General features: G+C 44.6%; 1 protein-coding gene across 1 annotated transcript in view; it reads left to right on the forward strand.

The window, feature by feature from the left end:
• Window positions 1-12,921, forward strand: part of MYOZ3 (myozenin 3) — a 57,853-nt gene that overhangs the window by 17,407 nt on the left and 27,525 nt on the right. The window contains exon 2 of the mRNA XM_040345041.1: window positions 5,455-5,541. Coding sequence (XP_040200975.1) covers window positions 5,463-5,541 — 79 coding nt within the window. The 5' untranslated portion in view covers window positions 5,455-5,462. The remainder of the gene's footprint in view (window positions 1-5,454; window positions 5,542-12,921) is intronic.

Below are 12,921 nucleotides of genomic sequence, written 5' to 3' on the forward strand. Positions count from 1 at the left end.
TTGACTTGAAAATGCCCAATTTCAATGATCATACCATTGTCAGTTTTTATAGTCCATTCTTCATAATATGTTCATATGCAAAGCATCAGAAAAAATGGAGATGGGGTGAATATCTCTGGATCTCAGATAGGCTGGGCAACTTCTGCTGCAGTCGCTGTACTTTTATTTCTCTGGTCACGAAATGTATGTTCCTCAAAGCCAAGCAAGAAGGTCATGTGTCTCTAATTTCAACATGCTTTCTACATCGCTTTAGAAGGGATTATGTTGATAGGCGTTCTTGTCAAACGCTTCCTTTTCCCTTTGAGCACATTCACATTCGATTAGAAAATGTAGCATAGGACAATAAAAGACTGTGTTTGACCTGCTTTGCCTGCAGTTTAAAATGCAACTCAATAAGACATGCTGTGGTCAAAGAACCAGAGTGCAATGTAAATAAGGTCTATTGCCGCGTACACACCATCACTTTATGTGATGAAAAAAAACGCCGTTTTTAAAAACGTCAATTTAAATGACCGTGTGTGGGGGAAAACGTTGTTTTATGTCCTGTGAAAAACGACAAAAAAAATTGTTTAAAACAACGTTTTTAAACCCGCGCATGCCCAGAAGCTAGTTATGAAGCGAGCTTCAATGGAAAAAAGTGGTGAACGTAACCTCGCTTTGCTAGAGCATTGTGAAAAAACGATGGTGTGTAGGCAACGTCGTTTTTGAAAATTGAAGTTTCAAAAACGTTGTTTTTTACTTCACAGAAAATGTCGTTTTTTTCCATCACATAAAGTGATGGTGTGTACGCGGCATAACACAGCACCTGAACTGCCATGTGTATTGCTCCTTAACCACTTAAGCCCCGGACCATTATGCAGTCAAATGACCGGGCCACTTTTTGCGATTCGGCACTGCGTTGCTTTATCTGACAATTGCGCACTCGTGCGACATGGCTCCCAAACAAAATTAACGTCCTTTTTTTCCCACAAATAGAGCTTTCTTTTGGGGGTATTTGATCACCTCTCGGGTTTATTATTTTTTGCGCTATAAACAAAAATAGAGCGACAATTTTGATTTTTTTTTTGTATTTTTAACTTTTTGCTATAATAAAATATCCCCCAAAAAAAATATATATATATATAAAAAAACATTTTTTAGCCTCAGTTTAGGCCGATACATATTTTTCTATATATTTTTGGTAAAAAAAAAACGCAATAAGCGTTTATTGATCGGTTTGCGCAAAAGTTATAGCATCTACAAAGTAGGGGATAGTTTTATGGCATTTTTATTAATAATTTATTTTTTACTAGTAATGGCAGCGATCAGTGATTTTTATCGTGACTGTGACATTATGGCAGATACATTTTTGGGACCATTGTCAATTTTACAGCAATCAGTGCTATAAAAATGCACTGTTTACTGTGAAAATGCCACTGGCAGTGAAGGAGTTAACCACTAGGTGGCGCTGTAGGGGTTAAGCGTGCCCTAGTGAGTGATTCTTACTGTAGGGGGATGGACTACACTTGACAAGACAGTGATCGCGGTTTCCGATTACAGAAAGCGGGGATCACTGTCATTGTCACTAGGCATCTCCCCTTTCTTCCTTACCGTGAGACGATCGCGGGTATCCCCGCGGGACCCGTGGTCTGGCTCACGGAGCTTGTGGCGGGCGGTCGCACGGGCGTCCACAATGCCTCGCTCCTAAAGGGGACGTATATATACGTCCTTCTGCCTGTCCGTGCCATTCTGCCAACGTATATAGTCGCGCGCTGGTCGGCAAGCAGTTAAAGTCAATGGGATTTTGCAGACCTTTGCCGCGTACAGACGATTGGAAATTCCGACAATATAACCGTGGATTTTTTTCCGACGGATGTTGGCTCTTACTTGTCTTGCATACATACGGTCGCACAAATGTTGTCGGAAATTCCGAACATCAAGAACGCAGTGACGTACAACACGTACGACGGCACTATGAAAGGGAAGTTCAATAGCAGTCGTGTTAGTAGAAGTTTGGTGAGAGACCATTCGCGCTTTTCAGCCTTGTGCTTTTTAGTCCGTTACAGCGTGATGAATGTGCTATCTCTATTACGACCGCTAGTTTTACCAGACCGAGCGCTTCCGTCTCGTAATTGATTCAGAGCATGCGTGGAATTTTGTGCGTCGGAATTGTCCACACACGAGAATGGATTTTGTTGTCAGAAAATTTGAGAACCAGCTCTCAAATTTTTGTTGTTGGAAATTCCAACAGAAAATGTCCGATGGAGCCTACACACGGTCGGAATTTCCAACAAAAAGCTCCCAACGAACATTTGTTGTCGGAAATTCCGACCGTGTGTACGCGGCATTTGTTCGTACCCCTTCTTGATGGCCCAGTTATTTAGCAGCACAAAATGGTTGGTGGACTACAGATCCCAGCCAGTCCTCCTTGCAAACTCTGTGCCCTCAGCCCACAGAGATCTGACACAAAACCCCACACTGCGCTATGGCTGCACTGTAGTGTGTACTGTGTATACCACCAGAAGTGTAGTAGCAACTGCACTACAGCTGCATTGTATTGTGTACTGTGTACACCACCAGAAAGGTAGTAGCAACTGCACTACGGCTGCACTGTGTAAACCACCAGAAGTGTAGTAGCAACTGCACTATGACTGCACTGTATTGTGTACTGTGTACACTACCAGAAAAGTAGTAGCGACAAGCGACAAGACACTATATATATATATATATATATATATATATTTATCTATATATTTTAAAGACATCGCCTGAAGTGTATTAGAAACAGTACACCATGGAATGCACTGTAGATTTAGGCTACACTGGATGCAGAGTATATACATATATATATACACACACACACTAGATAGACTGTATATATATATATATATATATATATATATATATATACACAGACTATCAAATACACTGCCACTAACTGAATAACCTGCCTGCTTAATCTAAATCAAGCTATCTCTCCGTCCACACCAACAACACTAAACAGGGTTGCTGTGTAGGGGCAGCCTTTTATAGTGTGGGGCGTGGACTTAGTCCCCCTGAGCCATGACTGGCCAAAGGCGATCCCACAGTGCATTATGGGGCGTTCCGCGGCGCTCAAATTTTCCACGAACGCCCCATATTGTTCGTTCTTCGCCGGGCGAAGACCGGATGTTCGAGTCGAACTTATGTCCAACCTGAACATCAAGCTCATCCCTACTGTTTGGTAAAACATTGCCGGCAGGGCAGAAAGTGAATTCAAATCTGTCTAACAGAGCCCCAGATAGCATTAAAACCAGCCAGAGTTTCTAATGCTTCTAATCTCCTTCCAAAACTAAGGGAAAAAATTGGCAAGACATATACTAAGTTTTTCCATGACTATTGTTTAAAAAGCAAATAAATTGTAGTTTATTTAAACCCAATAGAGGTACAGTAAGGCCTCATACACACGATAGGTTAACCAGAGGACAACGGTCTGATGGACCGTTTTCATCGGTCAAAACCGATCGTGTGTGGGCCCCATAGGTTATTTATCCATAGGTTAAAAAAAAGCCAACTTGCTTCAAATTTAACCTATGGATTCCTAACCGATAGGTCAAAACCGATCGTTAGTAGGCACAACCATCGGTTAAAAATCCACGCATGCTCAGAATCAAGTCGACGCATGCTTGGAAGCATTGAACTTCATTTTTTTCAGCACGTCGCTGTGTTTTACATCACCGCGTTCTGAAAAAATCGTTTTTTTAAACCAATGGTGTGTAGGCACGACGAACCATCAGTCAGCTTCATCGGTTAACCTATGACAACAGTCCTTCAGACCGTTCTCATCGGATGGACTGATCGTGTGTACAAGGCTTAAGAGCTGTCTTTGGCAGAATAGATTAGGAGAACATCCCTTTTGAATTTACATTGTATAGGTAGGACAAGTGTATTCCTTCAACTACCTATTTACATTACCACATTTATTCCATAATATGCTTTTCTTTCTCACATGGCTTCCGGTCTGAGATTGTACAAAAATCTGACCTATAGCCTAGCACAGACATAAACAGCTATATAGAGAAATTGGTTCTGAGGTCCCCAAACCAGAGAACCAAAGAAAAGGGGGGTGGGCCTATTGTTGGACTATCGTGGTACTGGTAATATAAATATAGAATGTACAAACAAAGATAAAAAATATATAAGGAACATTTTTATTGAATACAGCATCAGTAAAAACACAACAGGGGGTGAAAAATAAAAGAATTAACGACCAACACAACACCAGTATAAAAATCCCCAGGAGGGGGAGAAGAACAGTGGGTTGAGAGTCATGACATCAGCTTGACTAGTTTCGCGGCTGTAGCCACTTCATCAGAAGCATGTCTAAAATAACAATTAATTAACAGTTACATATTAAACAACAGTTACATAAGATATATTGGGGAACAAAGGGCTCAGCTGCTCACCTAGAAAACCCACAGGCGAGTGGGGCGGGTGCCACCACACAGGGTCCGTATGGCGACCGGGGGGCGCATATGAGTGGATGGACCTACTGCTGGGATATATGAAGTAAGGATAAAAATTAATATGATAAACTCAGGCTGGGGATTGGGGAGGGGAGTGCGCACCTTGTGATGTCAAACGTGATGAAAATATGTGAGTAAGGGTAATGTGAGGTTGTGAGTAGTGAGAGAAGGACGGTGACTGGGGATAGGGAAAAGACAGAGTCAGCCAGGGAAGAAGGAAAAAAGGGAGAGACAGAGGGGGGGAAGGGGGGGGGAGAGGAGGGAGGAGAGAAGGAATAGGGGAGGGGGGAGCTGAGAGTTGAGGATGAAGTGAAGAAAGGGAGGGTTGAAGAATGTGTACCTGGAATGCAAGGAATGTGTTCCATGTAGGGGGCCCCGGGAGCGGGAGCCCAAGTTGTGACATGGGTGTGAGGCCACATATGACCTCCACGGGGGGTCCATGAAAATGGACCAAGGAGGGAGGGGGACCACATTGGGTCCCAAGGTGGCGTCAGGGTGGTGAAGCCTACTAGTGGCACCTAAATGGCACCTAAATGGTAAACATAAACAGCTATATTTCCTTTCCCATCTCTCCGTTTAAGGCCTCTTTCTCACGGAGCGGACCGTTTTTGTGTGCAGAGACCGCCCTGTCTTTCCTCCGCTCTCCCCGTCTGTCCGTCTTCATCCGATCCGTTCCGCCGGACAGAAGAAAAATAGGGTTTTCTTCCGTCCGAAAAACCGGATCCTGACGGACGCGGATGGTTGCGGATGTTAGCGGATGCTCCATCCGCTAACGGACGCGATCCCATGTGGATGCATTACAAGTCCGTAAACGGACTTGTAATAAACGGACGAACGGTCCGTCAATATGAAAGGGGCCTAAGTCTCTCAGTCTTCTCAGATGTGCAGTTGAAAATATTAAATGATCTAGAAAAAAAAAAGGGGAATTACATGAAATCCTTGTGGTATAATTATTCTTTTCTCTTCCTAGCCAGGAGAATGTATCCCACGTATGCAGATCTGGTGAAGGAGAGGAAAGGTCTGGCATCTGCAATAGTTCGAGAAATAAGAGGGGAAGGTGAGCATTTAGCAAACTAAGTTTATTTGTGAATTCTTAAAGAGGTTGTTTAAACAAGTGTACTATTTATGTCTAGTGTGTCTGAATATCAAAGGGTAGGGCCTAATAATTCAGTTTTTTACAATCATGGTACTGAAAGTGTAACCAATGGTGAGATATAACAGGGGCAACCTAGCTACCAGTAGTAGCCTTTCTATGCACCTTGTAATCCTATTGAACAATCTTCTTGAGATGTACAGATAATTATGCAGGACAAAAGGGTATCAGACTAGATTCAAATGGACTGGATTGTTTAGGTAGGGGCTTCAACTATATACTACACTAGTTTTGGTAGATTTAAAGGAGGTTGAATAGAGGTGGATTAATTTGCCATTGCTATCAAATTTACATGAAGTTTATTGAGATTGTGAATTACCGTATTTATCGGCGTATAACACGCCCCCTAACTTTAGGAGGGAAGTTTCAGGAAAAAAACTTTCCACAACCCCCTGCATATAACACGCAGGTACAGTTTACCCTCTATTTTCAGGGTAAAAAAAAGTGAGTGTTATATGCCAATAAATACAATATGTCAGTTTATTATCTCACTGGGTGATCATAGCCAGGATATCTCTATGTCTTTGAGATTCTGTAGCTCTAGAATTGCTGAGCGAGTTTGTCCCTATGCCCGTGAAGGGGGCTAGAGACCTTGATCTTCGTATCAAAGGATTGGGTTGCTTCCAACACCACAGAAGGGGTTGAGGTCTCTTCGGGCATCAGCTGCTTCACTAGAACTGTGTATAAAGCCATATATTTAACAGTATATGCAGTATTGTTAACAGCAAGTGTTGCAACTATTGTTATTATTCTGAGTGTAAAAAGACAAGGGTGGGACTTTGAATGAAACATGCATCTCAGGAGAAAACGCGGAACAATAGAATATGGCAGATATCTAATCCGATAGAACCAAAAACATTACATGAGAGCATTGCATGACAACAATTGACAATCAGTTTTTTAATCGCATAAAAAATATAACAAAAACAATAATGACACAACACACCTAGTATATTAGTCAAAAATTGAATAGTACATAATTCTATAACAATCAATGGTATTAGAGTATACCAAAAAAATGTCAGGTGAGAAACGGAAAAAAGGAAAAAAGGGGGGGGAGGGAGAGGGAGAGGGGGGGGGGGGAAAAGGAGGAAGGGATTGGATTTAGGGAGGAAGAAAAAAGAAAAGGTAGAAATTCAGCCAGTTGGCTTAAAGAGGATTACTTTTAGCAACACTGTTATGATCAGTGGGAGGAGACAATGATACGTTTAAATTATTTATTAGTATCAAAATTGTTTAAGGCATTAAAGGTTACAAGTTTTATAAAAGTACTGTGTATCAATGGTGGCCAAAAAATTGTTATTCATGGCTACCTTCAAAGAAAAAATACAAGAAACATGCGCAATAAATAAGGACAGGACATAGACAAACATTTAACAATTAACGTGATCCGGACACGTTCTGTTCAGACCGATCATGTATCGACACTCGGAAAAAATATATTATAATGGATTGGATGCAGAAGTATAATAACAATAAAGTACATACGGACAAGTATAGTCCCTAGACTGTTTGCATCTAGCCAATGGGGTGTCGATATAGGATGAAGGGGCTGAACATGGGCTAGGAGGGGGAGGGAAGAGGTGGGGATGGTTATTCCTAGATTGTTAGTAATGGGACTATATATTAATCGTAGGTAGGCTTGAGCACCTATTAGTAGTTAGTCCTGAGGTTGTTCAAGAGTCACAATAAAGTCCCAGCGTTTTAGGGGAAAAAGACCTATTAATGCTGATCTCTGATCATTTAATTGTTCAAGATGGTACGGATGGCTTACTTTATATAAGCAAGTGTTTAGCTGTTGCTTTAAGGCAAAGTATGGCTGTACAGCATATAGTAACAGACTGTATCAGGGTGTACCAGCAGCAAGTGTAAACATATTTCAGACAATGCATGTGCTGAAGCTAAACACCAAGTCCAGTGTAAAAAGCCAGTATGAATTGGAATGTATAGCAAGTTATCCCAATTAAGGGAAGGTCAATACTTTACCAGACCATGGTGGGTAGAGTGTATGGAACGAGTCCGTCTTAGTGCTGCTGTTTGTAGTATGGACCGCACAGCTGAGATGGCTCTTTACAGCTTCCCCTGTTATGGTCGGTACTGTGCTGGAATTTGTTGGTCAGCTGAGACGTACTTGTCTTCGTATCCCTTATTGTGATGTTTCCTCTTTGCTGCCGGCTCATATGTACAAGTGCTGCCTGCGTTGCAGCCCGTGGCCTGTGCTGTGATCAGCGCGATCAGCGTGATCCATCCGTGTCAGGGCAATAGACGCCTCCGATCCTCCGATCCTCCGTCCTCCGACTCCAAGCTTCCGGGGTCAGGCGATCACGCTACTAGGTGACGTCAACGCGTTTCGCCAGGCGCATTGGCGTAGCTTCGTCTTGGACGTGTTGGGCTTAGACAGCGGTATGAGATTTTATACTAGAGGCTGTCCGTGCCCGTCACCAATTAAAAAAGAAACGAAAGTGTTGTTGTCCTGTTGCGGACATAGTAGACATGGTTCAAGTATATTTCTAATAACTTGTTTTTGTGTTAGAACATTACTGTGCCATATGGATGTATAGTTATATTTCTTGTTAACTCATACAAGAAACAGCTCATTATTGGTTTTCATAAATATAGAGGCTATCGTCCATATGTATACTTATAGTTCTAAAAAAATCCACTTTTCAATATTTTTCACATCTTCTGGATGATGGGGAGATTAAAGAAAAGGGGGGGGATAGGGAGGGATACACATTAGGACGAACTAAGTAGGTGACAGATTAATAAAAATAAAAAGTAAAATAAATAAATAAGAAAATACAGGAATTAGAAAGAGGGAAAAATCATCCATTGGATGTGAAATTATATATGGCTTGGTTGTAATTTTTATTCTACAGTAAAGTCCAAAATAAGTATAAATTCGGCAAGATGCCTGTAGTTGGGCTTATATGTAGAAATGGGGAAGGGGGGGAAGGGATGGGAGGGGGGGAAAAGGGAAGGGAGGGAGGGAAAGGGGTGGGATTTGATAGATGAGAGAGTCAGGAGTCCATTAGTATTTTGATAGTTTAGGGGGGGAAGGGGAGGGGAGGAGGGGAGGGGAGGTTGGGAGTGTATTATAGCATAGGTGTAAGAGAGGGTTTCTAATGGCAAGGATATTGTAAGACCAATGTAGCCGGTCATACAGGGTACCTGTCAGAGTCTATGAATCAGGGGTCCAAAAAGACCTGCAGGTTGAGTTCCGTGTTTAAACCCACGGGTATTAAAGATTTCAAATGATACACCCACCATTTTTCTTTCTGCAATAAGACTCTGTCAAAATCACCCCGACGTTTTGGAAGTTTTAGTGCATAGATGCCTTTGACCGTCAGGCCTTCCGAGCATCTATTGTGGCATAATGCGAAGTGCTTGGCGAGGGGTTTTTCAGGTTCTTTGACTTTTTCATTTATCTCTCTAAGATGTTCGCCCAGGTGTATTTTTAGGGCTCTTTTAGTTTTCCCCACATAAATTTTGGGACACGGACATGTAATAATATAGATGACTCGGGTTGTGGAGCAGTTTATTAAACTCCTTATTTCATAGGATCCCTCACCGTGAGCATCAGCGAAACTTGAAGTTCTTTCAACATAAGGGCAAACCTGGCATTTGTTACAAGGAAACATGCCAAGTGTCCTTGGATAATGTGATAACCAAGTGGTTTCCGGTTCCTTTGTGAATTCTGAACGTATCAAGGTATCGCCGATGCTCCTGGATCTGCGGGCGACTAGTTTTGGGGATTCACCAACAATGTCCGTCAGGGTGGGTGCATTTCGTAAAATGCCCCAGTGTTTTTCTAAAATTTTACGGACATTGTCCCATTGGGAACCGTAGGTGGTGATAATTCTAATGGGTCCTACCTTCACTGGTGAGAGATTGTCAATAGTTCTTTTCTTTGTAAGGAGGTCCATACGATCCCGTATGGCCGCCCTTTTCCTAGCTTTTTTAATTTGTCCGTGGGTGTACCCACGTTCTCGAAAGCGGGAGTATAACTCTTGGCTTTCTCGTCTGTAGTCCTCTGGATTGGAACAGTTCCTCTTTATACGGAGGAACTGGCCCACCGGGATCCCGTTTTTGAGCCAGTTCGGATGGTGGCTAGTCGCATACAGTAAGGTGTTCGCTGCTGTATCTTTACGATATGTACACGTATGTAGTTTTTTATTTTTCAAGGTTATTTGAAGATCCAAAAAAGACAATTTTTCTGCATGGTAGGTGAATGTTAAGTGAATATTACGTTTGTTGATGTTCAAGTCCTGTAGGAACAGATTTAAAAGTTCAGGGGGTCCCTGCCAAATCATTAGTACGTCATCGATGTACCGCCACCACGTACGTACGTGGCGGCGGTACATCGGGGACGTATATACCTCTTTCTCCTCCCAGAGGCCCAAGTGGAGACACGCATATGCGGGTGCCCAGGCTGCTCCCATTGAGGTCCCTCTTATTTGATGGTAATAGGAGTTTAAAAATTGGAAATAGTTGTTATTCAATGCTAGGTGTAATAACTCTATAATAAATTCGTTTTGTGGACCTGAGGCCAGATATGTAGATTCGAGGAAGGTCTCAACTGCCTCGATACCGACCTCATGCGGGATAGAGGTATATAGTGACTCTACATCGATGCCCACTAGCAAGATGTCATCTGTTTCCTGTGGTATATCAAGGTCATTTAATTTGGCCAGGACATGTTGTGTGTCCTTGTCAGGGAAGGTTCCCCCTGCTGGTGTTACTGCTATGTTATCCTTGGGCTGCAGTACTGGCGTCCACCAGCGGGGCATTCTTAGCAGTGTGGAGCACACAGCCCTTCCTGCGTTCAGGTGTAACCTGAACGTAATTAACAGGCTTATATATACCCGGCGTGTGCAATCAGTCCTCGCCCTGGTATCGGTCTGCTTACCCTGATCTTGAGCTTGTATTTGACCCTGATTTCTGGACCTGATCCCTGGACCTGATCCTGATCCTTGATTCCTGCCTGGACTTGTCCTCCCTGTGTCCTGATTCCTGTCCCCATCCTTACCCATCTACTGACCTCCCATGTGTATGACCTTGGCTTGGCTCGTTTATGAATACGGTATTCCCCTTTATTTGTACATACTGTTTGTCGTTTTATTGTGCACTGGTGGTTCACACATTTGTAAATAAACACCTTTTATTTCACTACTCACCTTGTTTGGTTCCTCTGTGCGGTCACACAGTCTGATCTACCAGCATTCCTGACAGTATACCAGGGCCATCCCTTGATCAGACGTGATTGCTTTGAGGAACCATACTGGTGTTGTGCGTTTTTTGAAAATGGATTTCAATGAAATCATTTACTTTTCTCTGCTGGCAGAGGAGGATGAGGAGTATTGTCGCCAGGTTTTTGAGGGTTGGACAAGTGACCAGCTGATGGAAGCCATCCGATCAGCCCATTCCATGGTGGATCAGGGTTATATGTCTTATGATGATATTCAGCCATTAATCCATTTATGTGTTAAACCGGCCCTGTCGTTCATCCCAGATGGTAGTGATGATTTCTCTCCTCCCTTCAGTCGTGACCAAGTTGAATCCTTGATATGGTTATTAGAGGATGATCCGGCGTCTTTTGATGAACATTATTCCTCTTGTTCCCAGCAGAAGTTGTCTGAGTGCATTAGTTCAGTGCAGTCTCTGATTAAACAGGGTGTGTGTGAATCTGCTTTTGTTCAACCTGTGCTGCAGGCATGGTCAGATCTCCTGATTCCTGCCTTTAATCCACCTGTTTCCAGCCCTGCCATTAACCACTCACCTTCCCAAAGATCCATCTGTCCATCACCAATGGCAACCCCAGTCACAGCTCAGTATACACTGCTTCCCACCAGATACCAATATCCAGTCTCTGCTCCCTGTACCTATCCTGCATACAACCCACCTGTCTCTTCTCAGCTGCCTACTAACCCACAAAAACTTCCTCCAGCTACTGTTCCCTCTACTCTGCCATATCCCAATCCTCCTTTCCAGTCCGCTGCACCCCTTACCTACAGAGCTTCTGTGGCTAAGCCCAAGAAAAAACGAAAGTTTTTCCCAACCAAGATGATCCTGCCAGTAACCCAACCTGTCTCCACACCAACCAACCTGCTCCAGTCTGCTTGCATGCCAGCTGAACCTGATTCTGCCAAACTTCTACCTGCTATGCGGCCAGTTTGCCAGCCTGATCCTGTATGCCAGCCTAAAGTTGCTGTGCCAGTTTGCCAGCCTAAAGTTGCTGTGCCAGTTTGCCAGCCTAAAGTTGCTGTGCCAGTTTGCCAGCCTAAAGTTGCTGTGCCAGTTTGCCAGCCTGATCCTGTATGCCAGCCTGAAGTTGCTGTGCCAGTTTGCCAGCCTGAAGTTGCTGTGCCAGTTTGCCAGCCTGAAGTTGCTGTGCCAGTTTGCCAGCCTGAAGTTGCTGTGCCAGTTTGCCAGCCTGAAGTTGCTGTGCCAGTTTGCCAGCCTGAAGTTGCTGTTTCAGTGTCATCTGCCCTGCCTGTTTCAGTGTCATCTGCCCTGCCTGTTTCAGTGTCATCTGCCCTGCCTGTTTCAGTGCCATCTGCCCTGCCTGTTTCGGTGCCATCCGCTGCCCAGTCTGAGGTGTCCCTGCCCGCTGCCCAGCTCGACGACCCGGAGTTTGCTGCCCAGCTCGACGACCCGGATTTTGCTGTCCAGCTCGACGTCCCGGAGCCTGCTGCCCAGCTCGACGTCCCGGAGCCTGCTGCCCAGCTCGACGTCCCGGAGCCTGCTGCCCAGCTCGACGACCCGGAGCCTGCTGCCCAGCTCGACGTCCCGGAGCCTGCTGCCCAGCTCGACGACCCGGAGCCTGCTGCCCAGCTCGACGACCCGGAGCCTGCTGCCCAGCTCGACGACCCGGAGCCTGCTGCCCAGCTCGACGACCCGGAGCCTGCTGCCCAGCTCGACGACCCGGAGCCTGCTGCCCAGCTCGACGACCCGGAGCCTGCTGCCCAGCTCGATGACCCGGAGCCTGCTGCTCAGCTCGACGACCCGGAGCTTGCTGCCCAGCTCGACGACCCGGAGTCTGCTGCCCAGCTTGATTTGCCCCTATCTGCATCCCAGCTTGATGTACTTTTTGCCCAACTTAAGATTTCTGTACCCGCTGCCCAGCTTGAGCTGCACTTTGCCCTGTTAAAAGTCATGGACTTTCATCCGGCCCAACCTGATGTGACTTTATCTGCTGCCCAGCTTGACACCACGGACTTTCCCCAGCAACATCTAATTGGAGCGTCCGGAGGCCGCTCCTTTGGGGGGGGGTACTGTCAGGGA

Source organism: Rana temporaria, chromosome 3 (assembly GCF_905171775.1).
Source record: "Rana temporaria chromosome 3, aRanTem1.1, whole genome shotgun sequence".
In the NCBI taxonomy this organism is placed as follows: Eukaryota; Metazoa; Chordata; class Amphibia; order Anura; family Ranidae; genus Rana; species Rana temporaria.